This window comes from Venturia canescens, chromosome 10, assembly GCF_019457755.1.
Source record: "Venturia canescens isolate UGA chromosome 10, ASM1945775v1, whole genome shotgun sequence".
NCBI lineage: Eukaryota > Metazoa > Arthropoda > Insecta > Hymenoptera > Ichneumonidae > Venturia > Venturia canescens.
The window spans coordinates 11,211,364-11,224,908 of NC_057430.1; the positions used below are offsets into that span (position 1 = coordinate 11,211,364).

The 13,545-nt window shown below is 42.5% G+C and overlaps 1 protein-coding gene across 1 annotated transcript; it reads left to right on the forward strand.

The window, feature by feature from the left end:
* The first annotated feature begins 621 nt into the window (after positions 1-621).
* zyd (zydeco) lies at positions 622-12,999 on the forward strand. The gene is made up of 8 exons (XM_043430501.1): positions 622-746; positions 6,409-6,582; positions 7,540-7,727; positions 8,249-8,492; positions 9,531-9,668; positions 10,511-10,726; positions 10,991-11,092; positions 11,473-12,999. The coding sequence occupies exons 1-8, from the start codon at positions 722-724 to the stop codon at positions 11,814-11,816; spliced, it is 1,431 nt and encodes a 476-aa protein (XP_043286436.1). The 5' UTR covers positions 622-721; the 3' UTR covers positions 11,817-12,999.
* The last annotated feature ends 546 nt before the right edge of the window (positions 13,000-13,545 follow it).

Here is a 13,545-nt window from a genome sequence, read left to right on the forward strand (position 1 = left end):
TTGTTCGACGCGAACCGATCTTTCGTTCGGAGATTATCCAAGATTTCGAGATTGGAAGAAAACGAGTGCGTTTTCGATGCGAAAATCGATTACGCTGAAGTTCGCAGCGTTAAGTCGAGCGAAATGGTGTAAAAAATCCCGAATTCCAGCGAATCTCCAACTTCGTTTCATGCCGAATTTGGAATTCGTAGTTTTTCAAGCCACACCAATGATTCGTGGAACTGAAAATTTCGTTGGCCTCGAACGTTGCGAGCTTCGCAAACTTTGCATCGAAAAATCTGTCCGCAGCTTCGATTCGACAGAGCGAAAGTGTAAAATCGCGATTGATGACAAATCCGAATGAAATTATTCCTCACTCGGAGGTCAAAATGAAGGAAACGAATTCGGAACGCGAAGGAGGCTCAGGGAGTTGATCAAAGGAACGATTATTCTCGGTGCATTCGTACGAGAATGGGGCAGGGTGGTCTCTGCCGTATCGTCGGGGTCCATGGTTGAGAGTCGTAGGAGATTTGCGAATGGTTTAATGCGGTGTACTGTACGTACACGAAACGAGAGCACGAGAGAGACGAGAGAGAGAGAGAAAGAGAGATTTACGAAGAGATCGAGGAGATCGTGAGCAGGGAGGGGCATAGTCAGAGGCACTGGATCACGATTCAACAAACGATGTCGGACTTCGGAGTAGTTGTTAATGTAGTATGTGTGTGACAACGGCATTGACAACATGGATACGTCTGACCTAGGAGGAGGTTGGTCCATTCCGATATATTTATTTATTTAAAAATCGAAATTTCGAGGGGGCCACAAGATCGAAAAAGTAGCGTTGAGAGGCCCCTTGAAATGTATACAAAAGCGGAGCTATCGAGAGGGAAAACGAGTCGTTGAGAGATCGCAGTTTTGAGGGGGCATTGAGAGGAAAAAAAGGCGAACGAGTTGTCCGAGAATCCGATAGAATCGAGATTATCGTCGAAAAGAGGAGACTAAAAACACGCGCGTACTCGTGGCCGGTGCTCCCGAAAGATTTTCAAAACGTGACGGCCGTGCTGGTTTTACGCGTGTCGTTGAGGTTCCGTAAATTACGCGTCATCCGATAGCTCGACGTGATTAGTGTGAAAAGCAGCAAATAAATCAACGATAAATCAAAGACAGAAGAGGAGGGAAAAAACACAGGAAAAGCGCCTTTTATCGAGAGGGGCTAAATGGGAGGCGAAGCATTGATTTCGTTGTGCGGTGCGCTTTTATTATCGTCTATACACATCGCTGACAACGCTTTAAACGCGCGCGCGCTTGTTATTCGATTTTACTTTAATCGAGTGTTTCTACGTGTGGCAAACCGTATCAATCGATCGGAGCGTCGACTCTGTTTCTCTCTCCTCTTCTGTACCCGCCACTTTTTCTTTTCCTTGAGATTGCAGTGTTAAAATGATGCATAGAATCGTACAGATCGTAACGGAGATAAAGAAATATTTATAAATTGTTGCGAGACGCACTTGCTCGTAGCATCGATTTTCCCCGTGCGCTCTCCCGAGAGTTTTCTTCTTTTTTCTTCTCCTCCTTTTTTGGCGCCGGCCATATTTATTTTTGAGATATGCAACGACGTCGTCAATAAACTTGATCGCGTCGATCATTTTTCTTGATCTCCCCCGCCGCCGCCGCCGCATTCCTGATAAGATAACACACGCCAATTCTCCGACTTATTTGTCCAATGATCTGTCGTCGATACGACTAAACTACGTAACTGTTTAGACGATTTCTCAAATCACATCCGCTCATCCAAGCATCGAATTGTTTGTGTGTTTACGAAAAATCGTCGCCCGAGCCTCGGCTACTGGACACGATCAATAAAGTCCTACGAATCTTCCGCTTTTTCGAGTCTTCAACGATTTTACGAACGTTTTTTGCACATTTTCGACCCGATTTCCAGTCAAGTCGAAGACAGTTTCGTAAACGACTGCGGAATTCATGTTTAGCCTGGAAAATATGCGCCGTTCGAATGGCCAAACGAGTTCACGTGCAGCCTATAAATTCATTTGAAAAAAAAAAGAAAAAAACTATGAAGTTTGTTTTTTCGATTTCCTTTTCGAACGTCCTGCCAATTCCGCTCAAACAGCTCACATTCAGTTGAATTTCATTCGCCACGTGGTTCAAAAATGCTTGAGAAAAAAATGTAGAAACTTAGAATGAGATTTGATTGAGGGTAAACAATAATTGATCGCTCGCTGAATGAGCGCGGTAAAAAAGACGCTTCGAACGATCCGGAAGGGCCCATAGATGGAAGTTGATTCGTTCAGCGGTCTCGGAAAATATCTCGGGCGTTGCGTGCGAAGCTTGAAATTTGAGAAACGTAACGAGCGCGTGTTTCGCGTTAATCCGAGTGCTAATGTGCATCGGCGAATTTTTCATGCTTACGTGTATCACGTGTCGGTATGAATACTGACGTTGGATATGGTTGAAAAAAATCGTTTGTCGGCGACGTCCTTTGATTGCTGTCTTTAAATGAGGCAAAAATGAGAGGGATCATTGATTAATCGAGAGCGTGACTCGCGGTTACGAGAGCAGGCCAACTACGAATCAAGCGACATTAATATAATTATCTAATATATATATACACTCACGTACGTCCATGTTTTAATAGTAGACGTTAGAAAAATTCCTTTTCTTCCAATTACTCAAAATCGACCTCGAACTCCGAGGGTCGCCGCGTAGAAAGGGCACCGCCGAAGAACAGTTGATCAAACTCGAGTAAAAATAGCTCTCGAGCTCTCGTCTTTCAACGAATTTTCACACGGATTAAACGACTCTGCAAAAAAAATGTCGTTCTTTGTTCTAAAATTTATTTCATAATTTCCTGGTTAATTGTGCACAAAAACGAAGAAAAAATACTCTTATTTCAAATAAATTTTGCTTCCGTTATACGAATAAACTCACTTTCATGTTTTCATTAGAATTTTAATGAATTTTTGTACTCTCAAAAATACCCCGCGATAAAAGTGGGGTTCTCACATTCACGCGGTGTCTCCAGATGGCACTCGAGTGATGAACAAAAATCAGGTGTTTTGTACAAGGAGAGAGCATAGATTTACGTGGAACGACAAGCCCGTTGTTGGCTTGCCGCGTTTTCGAATAATTTTCCACTTTTTTGTGAGCTAGTTTGATAGTTCAAATTAATCAAAATAATATAAATTTATGTTTGTATGTTTTATCATAAAATAAGCTTTGCGAGATGACTGATTTTCAAAAATATCGTTCAAACGTTCTCTCTTGGTCACAGAAGCAAACTTTTTCATGCCGCGTATTTTTAGTTTTCGTTCAAAGACCATCCAATCTGCCAAATTTCCTACTCAAACGTCAATGTCAAATTTCGTGTTGAGCCCTGTCATACGAATCGTTATGAAACTGACCCGATGGAAGGGCGATGCTGAAGAAATATTTTCTCGAGATTCGATCCCATCTGAGAGAGAAATTGAGTTTGAATCTGGACGATTTGCAGACCGACCGAGTCGAAATGGGCCCTCGAGCTTATTCCCTGCCCTCCCTGAGCATATTTTTCCAAATATTCTGAGCGTATCTTTGTCCACGGGGTACGCTTACATCGTCGTGGTATCTGTATTTATGTGCAAAGTCTCAGAGGCGCATGTAGGATCGGGAGAGCAACGGGAGAGCCGGTCGGCCAAGCGAGAGTTGTTGAGTCGTGTTATACCCAGTTTATACGACGTACATTAGGCATGAATGGCATCTACTCTGCCCAGTTGAATGAGAGCAATTTAACTTCTTTAGGTTGCTTAATCGGTAGGAAGTCACATCAGTCAGGCACATAGGTATAAAACGTACACGAACCAGCCACCTTCGATGTACATCTCGAATGTGCTCCTCTTAAGTTCATCTCTCTACACACGAATGAATATACATTCGTAACTCTGCTGAAATCCATTGCATCTTGATCCGCAAGAAACAAAAGCCTGGAAAACGAGCTCGCGGCGGGGAGAATCGCGAGGCTGCGCTTCACCTTATTTTCTTTCGGACGAGCAAACATTTTGAGTTTCTCTTCGGACGAGGTCTTCGATTCCTATCGAATTCTCCACAGTTTCGTTCCTATTTTCTCCATGGACGGAGCGGCGTTCGTACCATTTACCATTGACCATCTTACCGCTCGAAAACCCTCTCTATTTCCTTTTCATATTCAAACACCTTCGCGATTCGTTCCTCAGACAAGATCTCTCGCAGATTGTTATTCTTGGATGGTGGGGGCTGTTTTCATTTTTCATAAATTTCTTGCACCCTGCGAATGGATCTCGTTGCCACGACGCGAATTCGCAGACATTTTTTTTCTCGTTTCTTATTTGTCAAACTCATTTTTTCTCCGCGCACGCTCTCAGCTTCGGAAAATCCACTTTGTTTGTATCCGGGAATGTGACCAGCCGGTGGAAACCCGGCTCGCTCACTCGTTCATCCTCGTTCTTATTCCCGAGCCAATTTCGGCGTGACCTCCCGCTTCATTTGAGAGAAAGCGAGGAGTGCCGGAGAGTGTGCAAGTTTACTGATACCAAGAGAAGATACGACACGTAGGCACGATCGCGAATTAAACACGTGATTATCAAAGAGAGAGAAAGAGAGAAGGTTCGAAAACTTTGGATAGTGGCAAGTCGCTGGCTAGCCTGGATCGCGTGGAACCGCCTAACGAGTCGTTTCCTACTTGGCCTTTCGTTATTTTACAATTGTATACGTACATAAACGAGCGCATATATATGCCAGCCCCGATTTCTCATCCCGTATACGGATGTATGAAATTCTGTATTTACTTTTAATCGTTCCAACGAATTTTCACACCGGCCGTTAGAGTTGTCCCGATACCGAGGATTCAGGCATCAAAATCGAGTGGTTCTCGTGCGGATGTTGGAGAAGCGAGGTTCCTTGAAAGCCGGAAAAGCCAGGGGGGCTTTTTTCCAAGTGTTCCGGAGCGAATGCTCTCGGGGCGTGAAAACCGGCGGGAAATGTAGCCGCTGTGAAAAATCTGTCTTTTAAAAAAACCGTCGAAATAAACTGACGAGTTGCGAATGCGGCCTCCGCCAAAAATCGAGACCACGAAAGTCGAAGCTCAGAGCCGCAAGTTTCCTTCGACGAATGAAAGTCACTGAAGAATTGTCCCAACAGATTCGAAAATTCCAAAACTTTGCTATCGAGGAATCCCGCCCTGGAAACATCAGAAGCTGCGATCGATTCGATCAAAGTAATAACCCTCGTTGAATCCCCAAAAAAGTGAGTCGCCCCCAAATAATGGGTTCTAGAAAAAGGCTCGAAAAGTCGGTACCCGCCGATCGGTATCTCGGACAATTTAAGGCACTTTTAATCCTCAGCTTATCATATCGATAGCGAATACCGATTCGAGCCCAGGTAGACGGAGCTGGAGACGGAGGAGGGCAGAGAGGAAAGGGGGATATTACGTAAACGCGACACATTTCAGACTTCCTCTCGAGGGAGTGGAGCATCCGCGCTCGCGAGCCTCGAGTTGCGAGGAACCCGTAAAATTGAATAGCTACCGACAATAATAATTATTTGGCGAGTGCATATACGCGCTGTTGTATGCGCTTCTATACGTTGTGTATCGAGGGCCATGCAAGAAGGACGAGAAGGAAGGAGGAGGTTGAAGGGGGGGGGGGGGGGAATAGGAGAAGCGAAGCGCGAGAGAGAGAGAGCGAGGAGGACGAACAGGTGTAGCGAAAACAGAAATAAACGAGAGAGAGAGAGAGAGAGAAACGAGATGAAATCGAGGGAGAAGAAGAAGTGACGGGAGGGGAGGGAAGGTGGAAGGGAGGGGGCGGGAGGGAGGTGGTGGGGGGGGGGGGGGGGGGTTCATCGATTGACCCCGATTTCGCGAGACTCAACACACTTGAGTTGTAGTAGGCGACAAAAATATTTTAATTAACAAAAACTTCCTCGTTAACGTGTTGCAGCAACGTTTTTTTTGTTCACTTAGCTCGGTATCTGCATCTTTTGTTGATGGAAATTGAGCTCGGAAGAGGCATCGAGGCGATTACGAGCCTCGGAGATCGATTATCGCGGGTATTTTGCAACTGAAAGTTTATGATCGCGATTCAATGGAGGCGGGAATGAAGGATCGTTAATTATGAGCTCTTTTGTCGCGATAATTTATGATGCTGGATTTTAGATATTTTTTGGAGAATGATAAAAAAAAATGAGGATCGCGAGGAACTCAGTGGGATCGCGAAAAATTGGTTATCTCTTTTCCGGGTTAACGATTTTCATTTGACACCGCTTTTTTGGACTCGAAAGTCAACGGCGCCGATCCGAATCGCACACTGCTCGACGTCGGCTATGAATTAAAAGTTTTGTTTTAATAATCGCTTATTTGTTTGAAGTAACGAACATCGGGATTTTAATTTATTCGATCAGGTATCAATTGCACACCGCCAGCGATCGAGGACTTTCCACACGATCTCTTTGACGAGAAGCAACGACAGGCTGGGGCCGTTGTCGTTCACGTTATCGTTTCCCTCTACCTCTTTATCGCGCTGGCGGTAGTATGCGATAAATTCTTCGTACCTGCGGTCGAAAAAATATGTCACGGTAAGCCCTAATTGCGAAAAATAACGACCCGCCGCACTCTCGGAACTCATCATTCTTTCATAAAACATTATATTTCCAAGCCTGGAAGTACTTTTCCTTCCAACTTTCGTTTCACCTCGCTTTTAACACTCCCGTTTCATGATGCTTCATTAGAATCGTTTAAGGCTGTATACGCACTTGTGAATTTCTGGATAATATTCTCACGAAATTCCATAAAGATCGGAGCATCAGATTCGTGGCTGTACGGGCATTTAAACCGACCGCCCGGTGCGCGCGGTCGTCTGCGGACGCTTCAATCTTTAAACGCGATTATCTCAGAATGGTATTTTTTGAAAAATACCTTTGCGGTGGACACGATTACTGAAAAACCGGTCCATACGAAATTTATACCACTTATTTATTATAGCTGAGGCCTGGACAGAGAATTTCCTATTTTGGTGGAGAAACAAAAATTGCAACAAAAAAACCGAAATTAGCACCTCAAAAATGAATTTTTTGCTAAAACTGTCGCCATTTTTTTAAAATCAACGTTTTTACGAATCCTGCGTCCAGGCCGAAGCTATTATTATCATTGATAAGTGGCATGAATTTGGTGTGGATCGGATTAATAGTTTTTTAGTTATCATGACCACCGCAAATGCTGCTCAAAAAAAGGTGCTACTGGAAAGCAGCTGGAGTTGCGCCATTTTGAGAAATTTATTGATGAAATAAATTGTACAAGTACATAAACATATGCACTGACGAATGTCGTTCACAGTTTTTCAATAAACATTTATTTTCTTGTCGATATAAAAATAATAAAATCACGTTTTTTCGTTGCGAGTGTACACAAGGCCTTAATTTTCCTGAATTTTCATGCGCATCCATAATTTTCCATCAATTTTTGCTTCCCCCTCATAATCAACGTCCATAATGTGCGCAATGCGGTGATACTGAAACGGTGATAATACATTTCAGCGCTATCGATGTCAAAAGACGTTGCCGGTGCGACGTTTATGGCAGCTGCAACATCAGCTCCCGAACTATTCGTAAATGCGATCGGGACGTTCATCACCGAAGGTGATATCGGCGTGGGCACGATCGTCGGATCGGCGGTCTTTAACATTCTAGCTGTTCCAGCCTGCTGTGGTATCGGGGCCGGGATGGTACGTCATTGGTGGGCTTCGTTTACGGAATGGGATTGGAAACGTTTCGGGGACCGAATATTTCGAGAATAGAACGATTGAAAAGTCATGCTTCGGGCAAGGGGAGATTAAGATCGTCAAAAAATCGATTTTTCTTTCACAAAAAGTTCTTTCCCGAGAGTTCCAGGGGGTTTGTCAGTTTTTAAAATATCTTCGAAACATTGTCGGAGCTCCGAAATAGCTTGAATTCGACGCTCGTCATCGGGCCTTTTTTAAAAGTCTCCCATGCCCGATCCCACTATAGAATTTTCGTAATTTACCTTCGACTTGTATTCCAAAGCTTTTTTTTCTCCACTATCGTCTCCGAAAATATGAGATTTTCCCCTGACATCCAATTACGAAGTGAAGAAACCTCGTGAATGTGAAACACGAGATTTTTTCCACTCCCGCGCAACGATAAATCATCCTCAAAAATAAGGAATAAGCTCGTAGAGGGAGGAGGAAAAAAGAGAAAATGAAAATTATTTTGGTTATTCGATCAGGTCGTGCCGTTGGATTGGTGGCCGGTCAGCCGAGACTGCCTCGCTTATGGGGTCACAGTAGCCATCTTAATTTGCATTATACACGACGAACGAGTCGAGTGGTACGAGGCATTGTCACTTGTACTATTATACATCGTATATATCGCTGTGATGTACTGGGACAAGTCGTTTCAGCGTTGTACGAGATTTCGCACAAAAACGCGGGAAAATTCATCGGAGGATTGCCATCTCGGTACTGCCCCAGGTAAACAAATTCGTAGCTTCAAATATTTATGGAAACAAGAGATAAACAAAAAAAACAACAACAATATATTCGGTGCATTATTTTTACTCTTTCGCAAATATATAAAATCGTAGCATGATTGGTACGAGGAAGCATTTCAAGATAAACTGCAGAAAAATTGCACGCTTAATTGAACGCTTTTTATTTTATCTCAATTATCTAAATGATTATGATTCAAAGGGGACACAAGGTGCGTGGTAAGCGGGTGGGGCAGGGAGGGAAGGGGGGAGGGGGGGGGGGGAAGAAGAGAAAGGGAGGCTTTTACTGCAGAACGTTGTCGTAGGTAATTGATCTCGTGACCGGGTCATGAGTGCGGGTTATCGATCGAACGAATAAAGCGAGGAGTGAAGAGTACGAAGCGACTGTTCGAAAGGTCAGCTGACTTTAGGCCTCTCTAACGTTTTTCCATTTTTTTATTATTCGAGATTAATCCGGAAGAAGGAGAAGAAGAGACAGCAGCGACGAATAACTGGGGGAAAATGCGTCCCCGCGATAGTGGAAATTAGACGGGTGCGGAAGGCTCGATTTTTCATTGGGCGGCTGGGAAACCGGAAGGAAAGAGGAGGGTACAAATTGGCGCGATGCACGGGGACGGTTTTTGTCGAGGGGTTGAATAATTAAAGAGGAACGAGAGGAGTTTCAGTTTGAGAGGACGAAAGGGGTGGCTTTTCGCAACGATTGAATTATTCAAAAGGAATTGAGGGAGGAAAAGTGGAGCAGTTGGTAAAGGGTGGGTTTTTGAGTTGCGAAAGAAGCCGAGGGAAACATCGTGGGGTGGCAAAAGAGGATTGTTTTTGAAAATGGTATATAACCGAGGTTTGTTTCTTGAAAAGGAAAACAGGGATAGCAAAATTGAGAGAAAAAATGAGGCGGTTTTATTATGTCACTTATTGAATAACTAAAGAACAACGAGCTCGGGGAAACTCCGAGGAGGCTGGAGGAACGATGAACAGAAAAAGTGGACGGGAAAAGAAATATTTTCTTGTTGATTGCGCACAGGAGAAGCGAGCGAGATTCACTTATCGAGATCCGATAAATTGCAATCACCTGGCAGTGAGAGAGTCGAACAAATCGCTACGATCGACGTGCCACTGCAAAATGGTGGAGCTAAGACTCAGGAGGAAAATCACGAACCTGGTAGGTGATGAAAAGATAAAATATTGAAGCAAAAATTCTCGCTTCGTCAGCCCTTCCAAATCAAGCATCAATTCAACGACGAATTCACTTTCAATCGCTGGATTATTATTCCCAGCACAGATATTATACGGATTAAACGAACTTTTCCAAGGAACTACAAAATTTAAAGTAAAATTCAAACTTCTATTGACATATTTCATCGTCAATTGATCCTTACGGGGCACGAAAAACTGGCAATTTAAGCGGTAGACACCCCACTCCCTTTGAGGTCACGCACTCATCGCACTGGTGCCAATTTGCACTTGGATTTTTCAGAACTTTTTATTTCATACATTAATGGATGGGATGAATTTTGCAACGAGACTTTTTAGGGGTAACAATTTCTTAGTAATCAATTACAATCATTTAAAAAATTGAAAGTTCAAGTTTTATAGAAAAATGGCCAAATTGAAGGAAGGAGTTTTGAAAGCTGTTTTTTTGTAAATTTTCATTAGTGCAAATTCGCACCAGTGTCTACAAGTTCATTCGTTTTCATCCTGATATTTCGAAATTATACTTTTTTTTTTTACTTTCGACTTACGGAAATGACGAAAAGTGTAGAATCCTTTGTCAGAATTCATTGAATCGTTTTAACGTATTTTTCATTTTGGTCTATTCACCCCGCACGAAATAGTGTGTCAATGCAAAGGAAATTCCGGTTAAAGTACCTCACGAATTAAGGCTATAAGAGATTGTTATCTGAAATAGCGGGGGCGATTCTCGTTTAACTCGATCTTTCTTCCTTTTTTTCTCCATTCTTCTTATCCTCTCTGCTTCCTCATCTCATAATTTGTTACGAGCAGAGTACGAGTACGAACTTTTGGTATGGCCAGCGCGAGGAGGCTGGATAAGAAAAACAGCGTGGATTCTCACGTGGCCAATTCATCTAGTCTTCATGTGTACGATACCGGACTGCGAGAAGCCCCGATTCAAAAATTGGTTTCCTGTCACTTTCTTAATGTGCATCATTTGGATTGGAAGCTTGAGCTACGTCGTTGCTTGGATGATCACCATTATCGGTTGTTACACATTTTTATCGATTTATTTGCGATTTTTCTTGAAAGAATAACAAAATTTTATGAGTCAACCTTTCCGTGTCCATTTGTCTTCGAATTTTGTTTTTTCTTGGATTTAATATTTGGAAAAAACATGGTGACTGGAATCGATATTCAAAATGTTTGAGATTGTTTTTTTTTTTGGCACGATGTTTTGAGCGTAAACTTGAATTTCGCGCTTTTACAATTTATCTCATTTTAACATCGAATCTCTCGCTTTGTACTCAGGTGACACCTTGAAGATTCCGGACTCGGTAATGGGCATAACATTTTTGGCAGCTGGAACGAGCGTGCCCGAGGCTGTCTCGAGTGTCATCGTGGCAAAACAAGGTCGGTAATTGACCCTCGGTCCTCGTACACTTTTCAATCTACGAACACGTTTCCCGAAGAGTCAAAGAATTAAAACAATCCCAAAAACGTGTAGGATGTCGAATTGAAAAAACTCTTTCTCACTCGACGTGGCAATATCGAATCGAGCTTACAAATAATCCCAAAAATACGTCACTAATCCTTGGAGGAAATCCAATAGACAGTCCGAGAAATTTGTAGAAAAACGAAATTTCTGACACGAAGGCCAAAAAAAAGTGCAAACGAACGTCGATGGTCTGAAAAATTCCAAAATAAACCGACAAAAATTTTTAAATTCTCAAAACTGTCAAAAAAGTTACGAAAATGTGTGAACTAAATAAATATTTGTTGATAAAAAACAGGACACGGTTCGATGGGAATCAGCAATTCGATCGGTTCGAACACGTTCGACATTCTGCTCTGCCTGGGATTGCCGTGGCTAATAAAATCATCATTTTCACCGACTCAGCCTGGGCGTCACTACATAAGCATAAATTCGGGTGGTTTGGAGTACAGCGCGATATCATTGTTGTCGACCCTGATGCTATTGTACATCGCATTTGCCTCGAACAAATTTCAATTGGACAGAAAAGTTGGACGAGCATGTCTCTGTATGTACGCAGTGTTTTTAATACTAGCTTCGTTGATCGAGCTCAACGTATTCTTCAGGGTGAATTTGCCGACTTGCCAGAGGACGGTCAAGTGAGCGAGTTCAAAGGGGAGGCTACGATTCGACCCTCCGGCCCTCCCGTTAGGCATTTTGTCTCTGTCGAGTTCCCAACGAGCCAAACATACAAAAAAACCGGATTACATTTTTCATAGCTGTTAAACAAAAAAGCAAACACGTGAAGCGAAACAAAACTCATGCGACACACGCACGCATACACACTTCGATGAATACGCAGGAAAAAATATGTCGCGGATTATCACATGCTTCGTGACTGGCAGAAAAAAAATGAAAAAAAAAAAACAAAAAAAAACGAAAAAAAAACACGACAAAAAACAAAAAATTCATTAACTAATGGGGGAACGAAACGAGATTATTATTGTACGTTTGATTACGTGTGTCTCGTGTGTACAGTTGTAATTTTTACAGAATTGCATCTCTTCTTAGTTTCTCTCTCTCTCTCTCTCTCTCTCTGTCTCTCTCTGTCACTCCGTCTCTCTACATACATAGATTTATTTTCTACGAGCTCTCTATTTTGTTTTTTTTTTTATGATTCCTTTTTTCCTCAAACTTCGCGATATTAAAGTAATTAAAGATTTTATACGTCCTCGTTGCTCTCTGTCGTATTCTTCCCTCACTTTTTCCCATTGATCTGTATTATTATTGTTACAATCGTTGGATGATTTATACATCAGACAATATATTAAATATAATGTTTTATTTTCATAATGCACCATTGAAGGATCGAAAAATCGTGACTGTATTCCGTCTGCCAAAGAAGAACACTGAAAAAATATAGAAAAAGAAAATCGAATTGGTTGTTACCGATGTGACACGTGGTCCGCCACATGCGTCAGACTTTATCTCATTTATATCAATATACGTATATGAATAGTATGTATTTTTAGACACTCTGGTTATCGCGGCTGTTCGATTGTACAAAAACACAACGAACCAATCTCTTTTTCGCGCGCGCTCTCTCTCTCTCTCTCTCACTCTCTCTCTTTCTCGATTAACGAAAACGAATCTAAGACAATCGAAATGATCGATGCGATGGAGCTTATTGTTCCTTTTTTGACAAGCAAAATTAGTATTTTCAACGAGGAAATGAGAGAGGGAGGGAGAAAGAGACGAATACGATTGACATATTAAAATGCGATATTCCCAGTTTGTTTACAACTTGAGGGGTAACGAATTGATGTAATAAATTATTATAAAAGAATGAGAATGAGAAGGAAAGACTGGCAATATTGTTCGTGACCCTCCACCCTCAGGCCCAACGGCCCGAAACGAATCGTTCCAAGTTGTTTTTTGTTTTTTTTTTTTTTTTTTTCATTGGATGCACAAAAATTGTCTGTATTTTCCTCACGAAAGCATATGTTTTTGGGGCTACGAGGGTGACCTTGAAACTCGAAGGACTTTTGCTAAGGCCACGAGAATTCTTCATGCCAGATCAATTTGGCGAGACTCGCGAAAAGGAGATAAATATACCCGGATGTGAAGAATAACATCCACATCTTTTGGGTTGGAAAAGGGAGGAGGAATGGAATGGTACAAAACTGCTGGTAAGGGGTGAGAGAGAGTTAAAATGCTTCCCGACCCAGTTTTCTCGTCTTTCTTCCCCCCTTCCTCGACCCTCCTCCCTCCTCTCTTTTTCTCTCGCTCTCTCCCCCGCGTTGCACCGAACACGAGCAGCCCAATAAGTTAAATTAAACCGAAAAAAGGATGGGGATAAAATTATTATGTAAAGGGACACTCGGAGACGCGT

Coding starts and splice junctions, on each gene's coding strand:
- zyd (XM_043430501.1), top strand. CDS start 722: ATGGATACGTCTGACCTAGGAGGAG. Junction 8,493..9,530: donor CCATCTCGGTACTGCCCCAG/GTAAACAAATTC, acceptor GATTGCGCACAG/GAGAAGCGAGCGAGATTCAC. Junction 10,727..10,990: donor TTGGATGATCACCATTATCG/GTTGTTACACAT, acceptor CTTTGTACTCAG/GTGACACCTTGAAGATTCCG.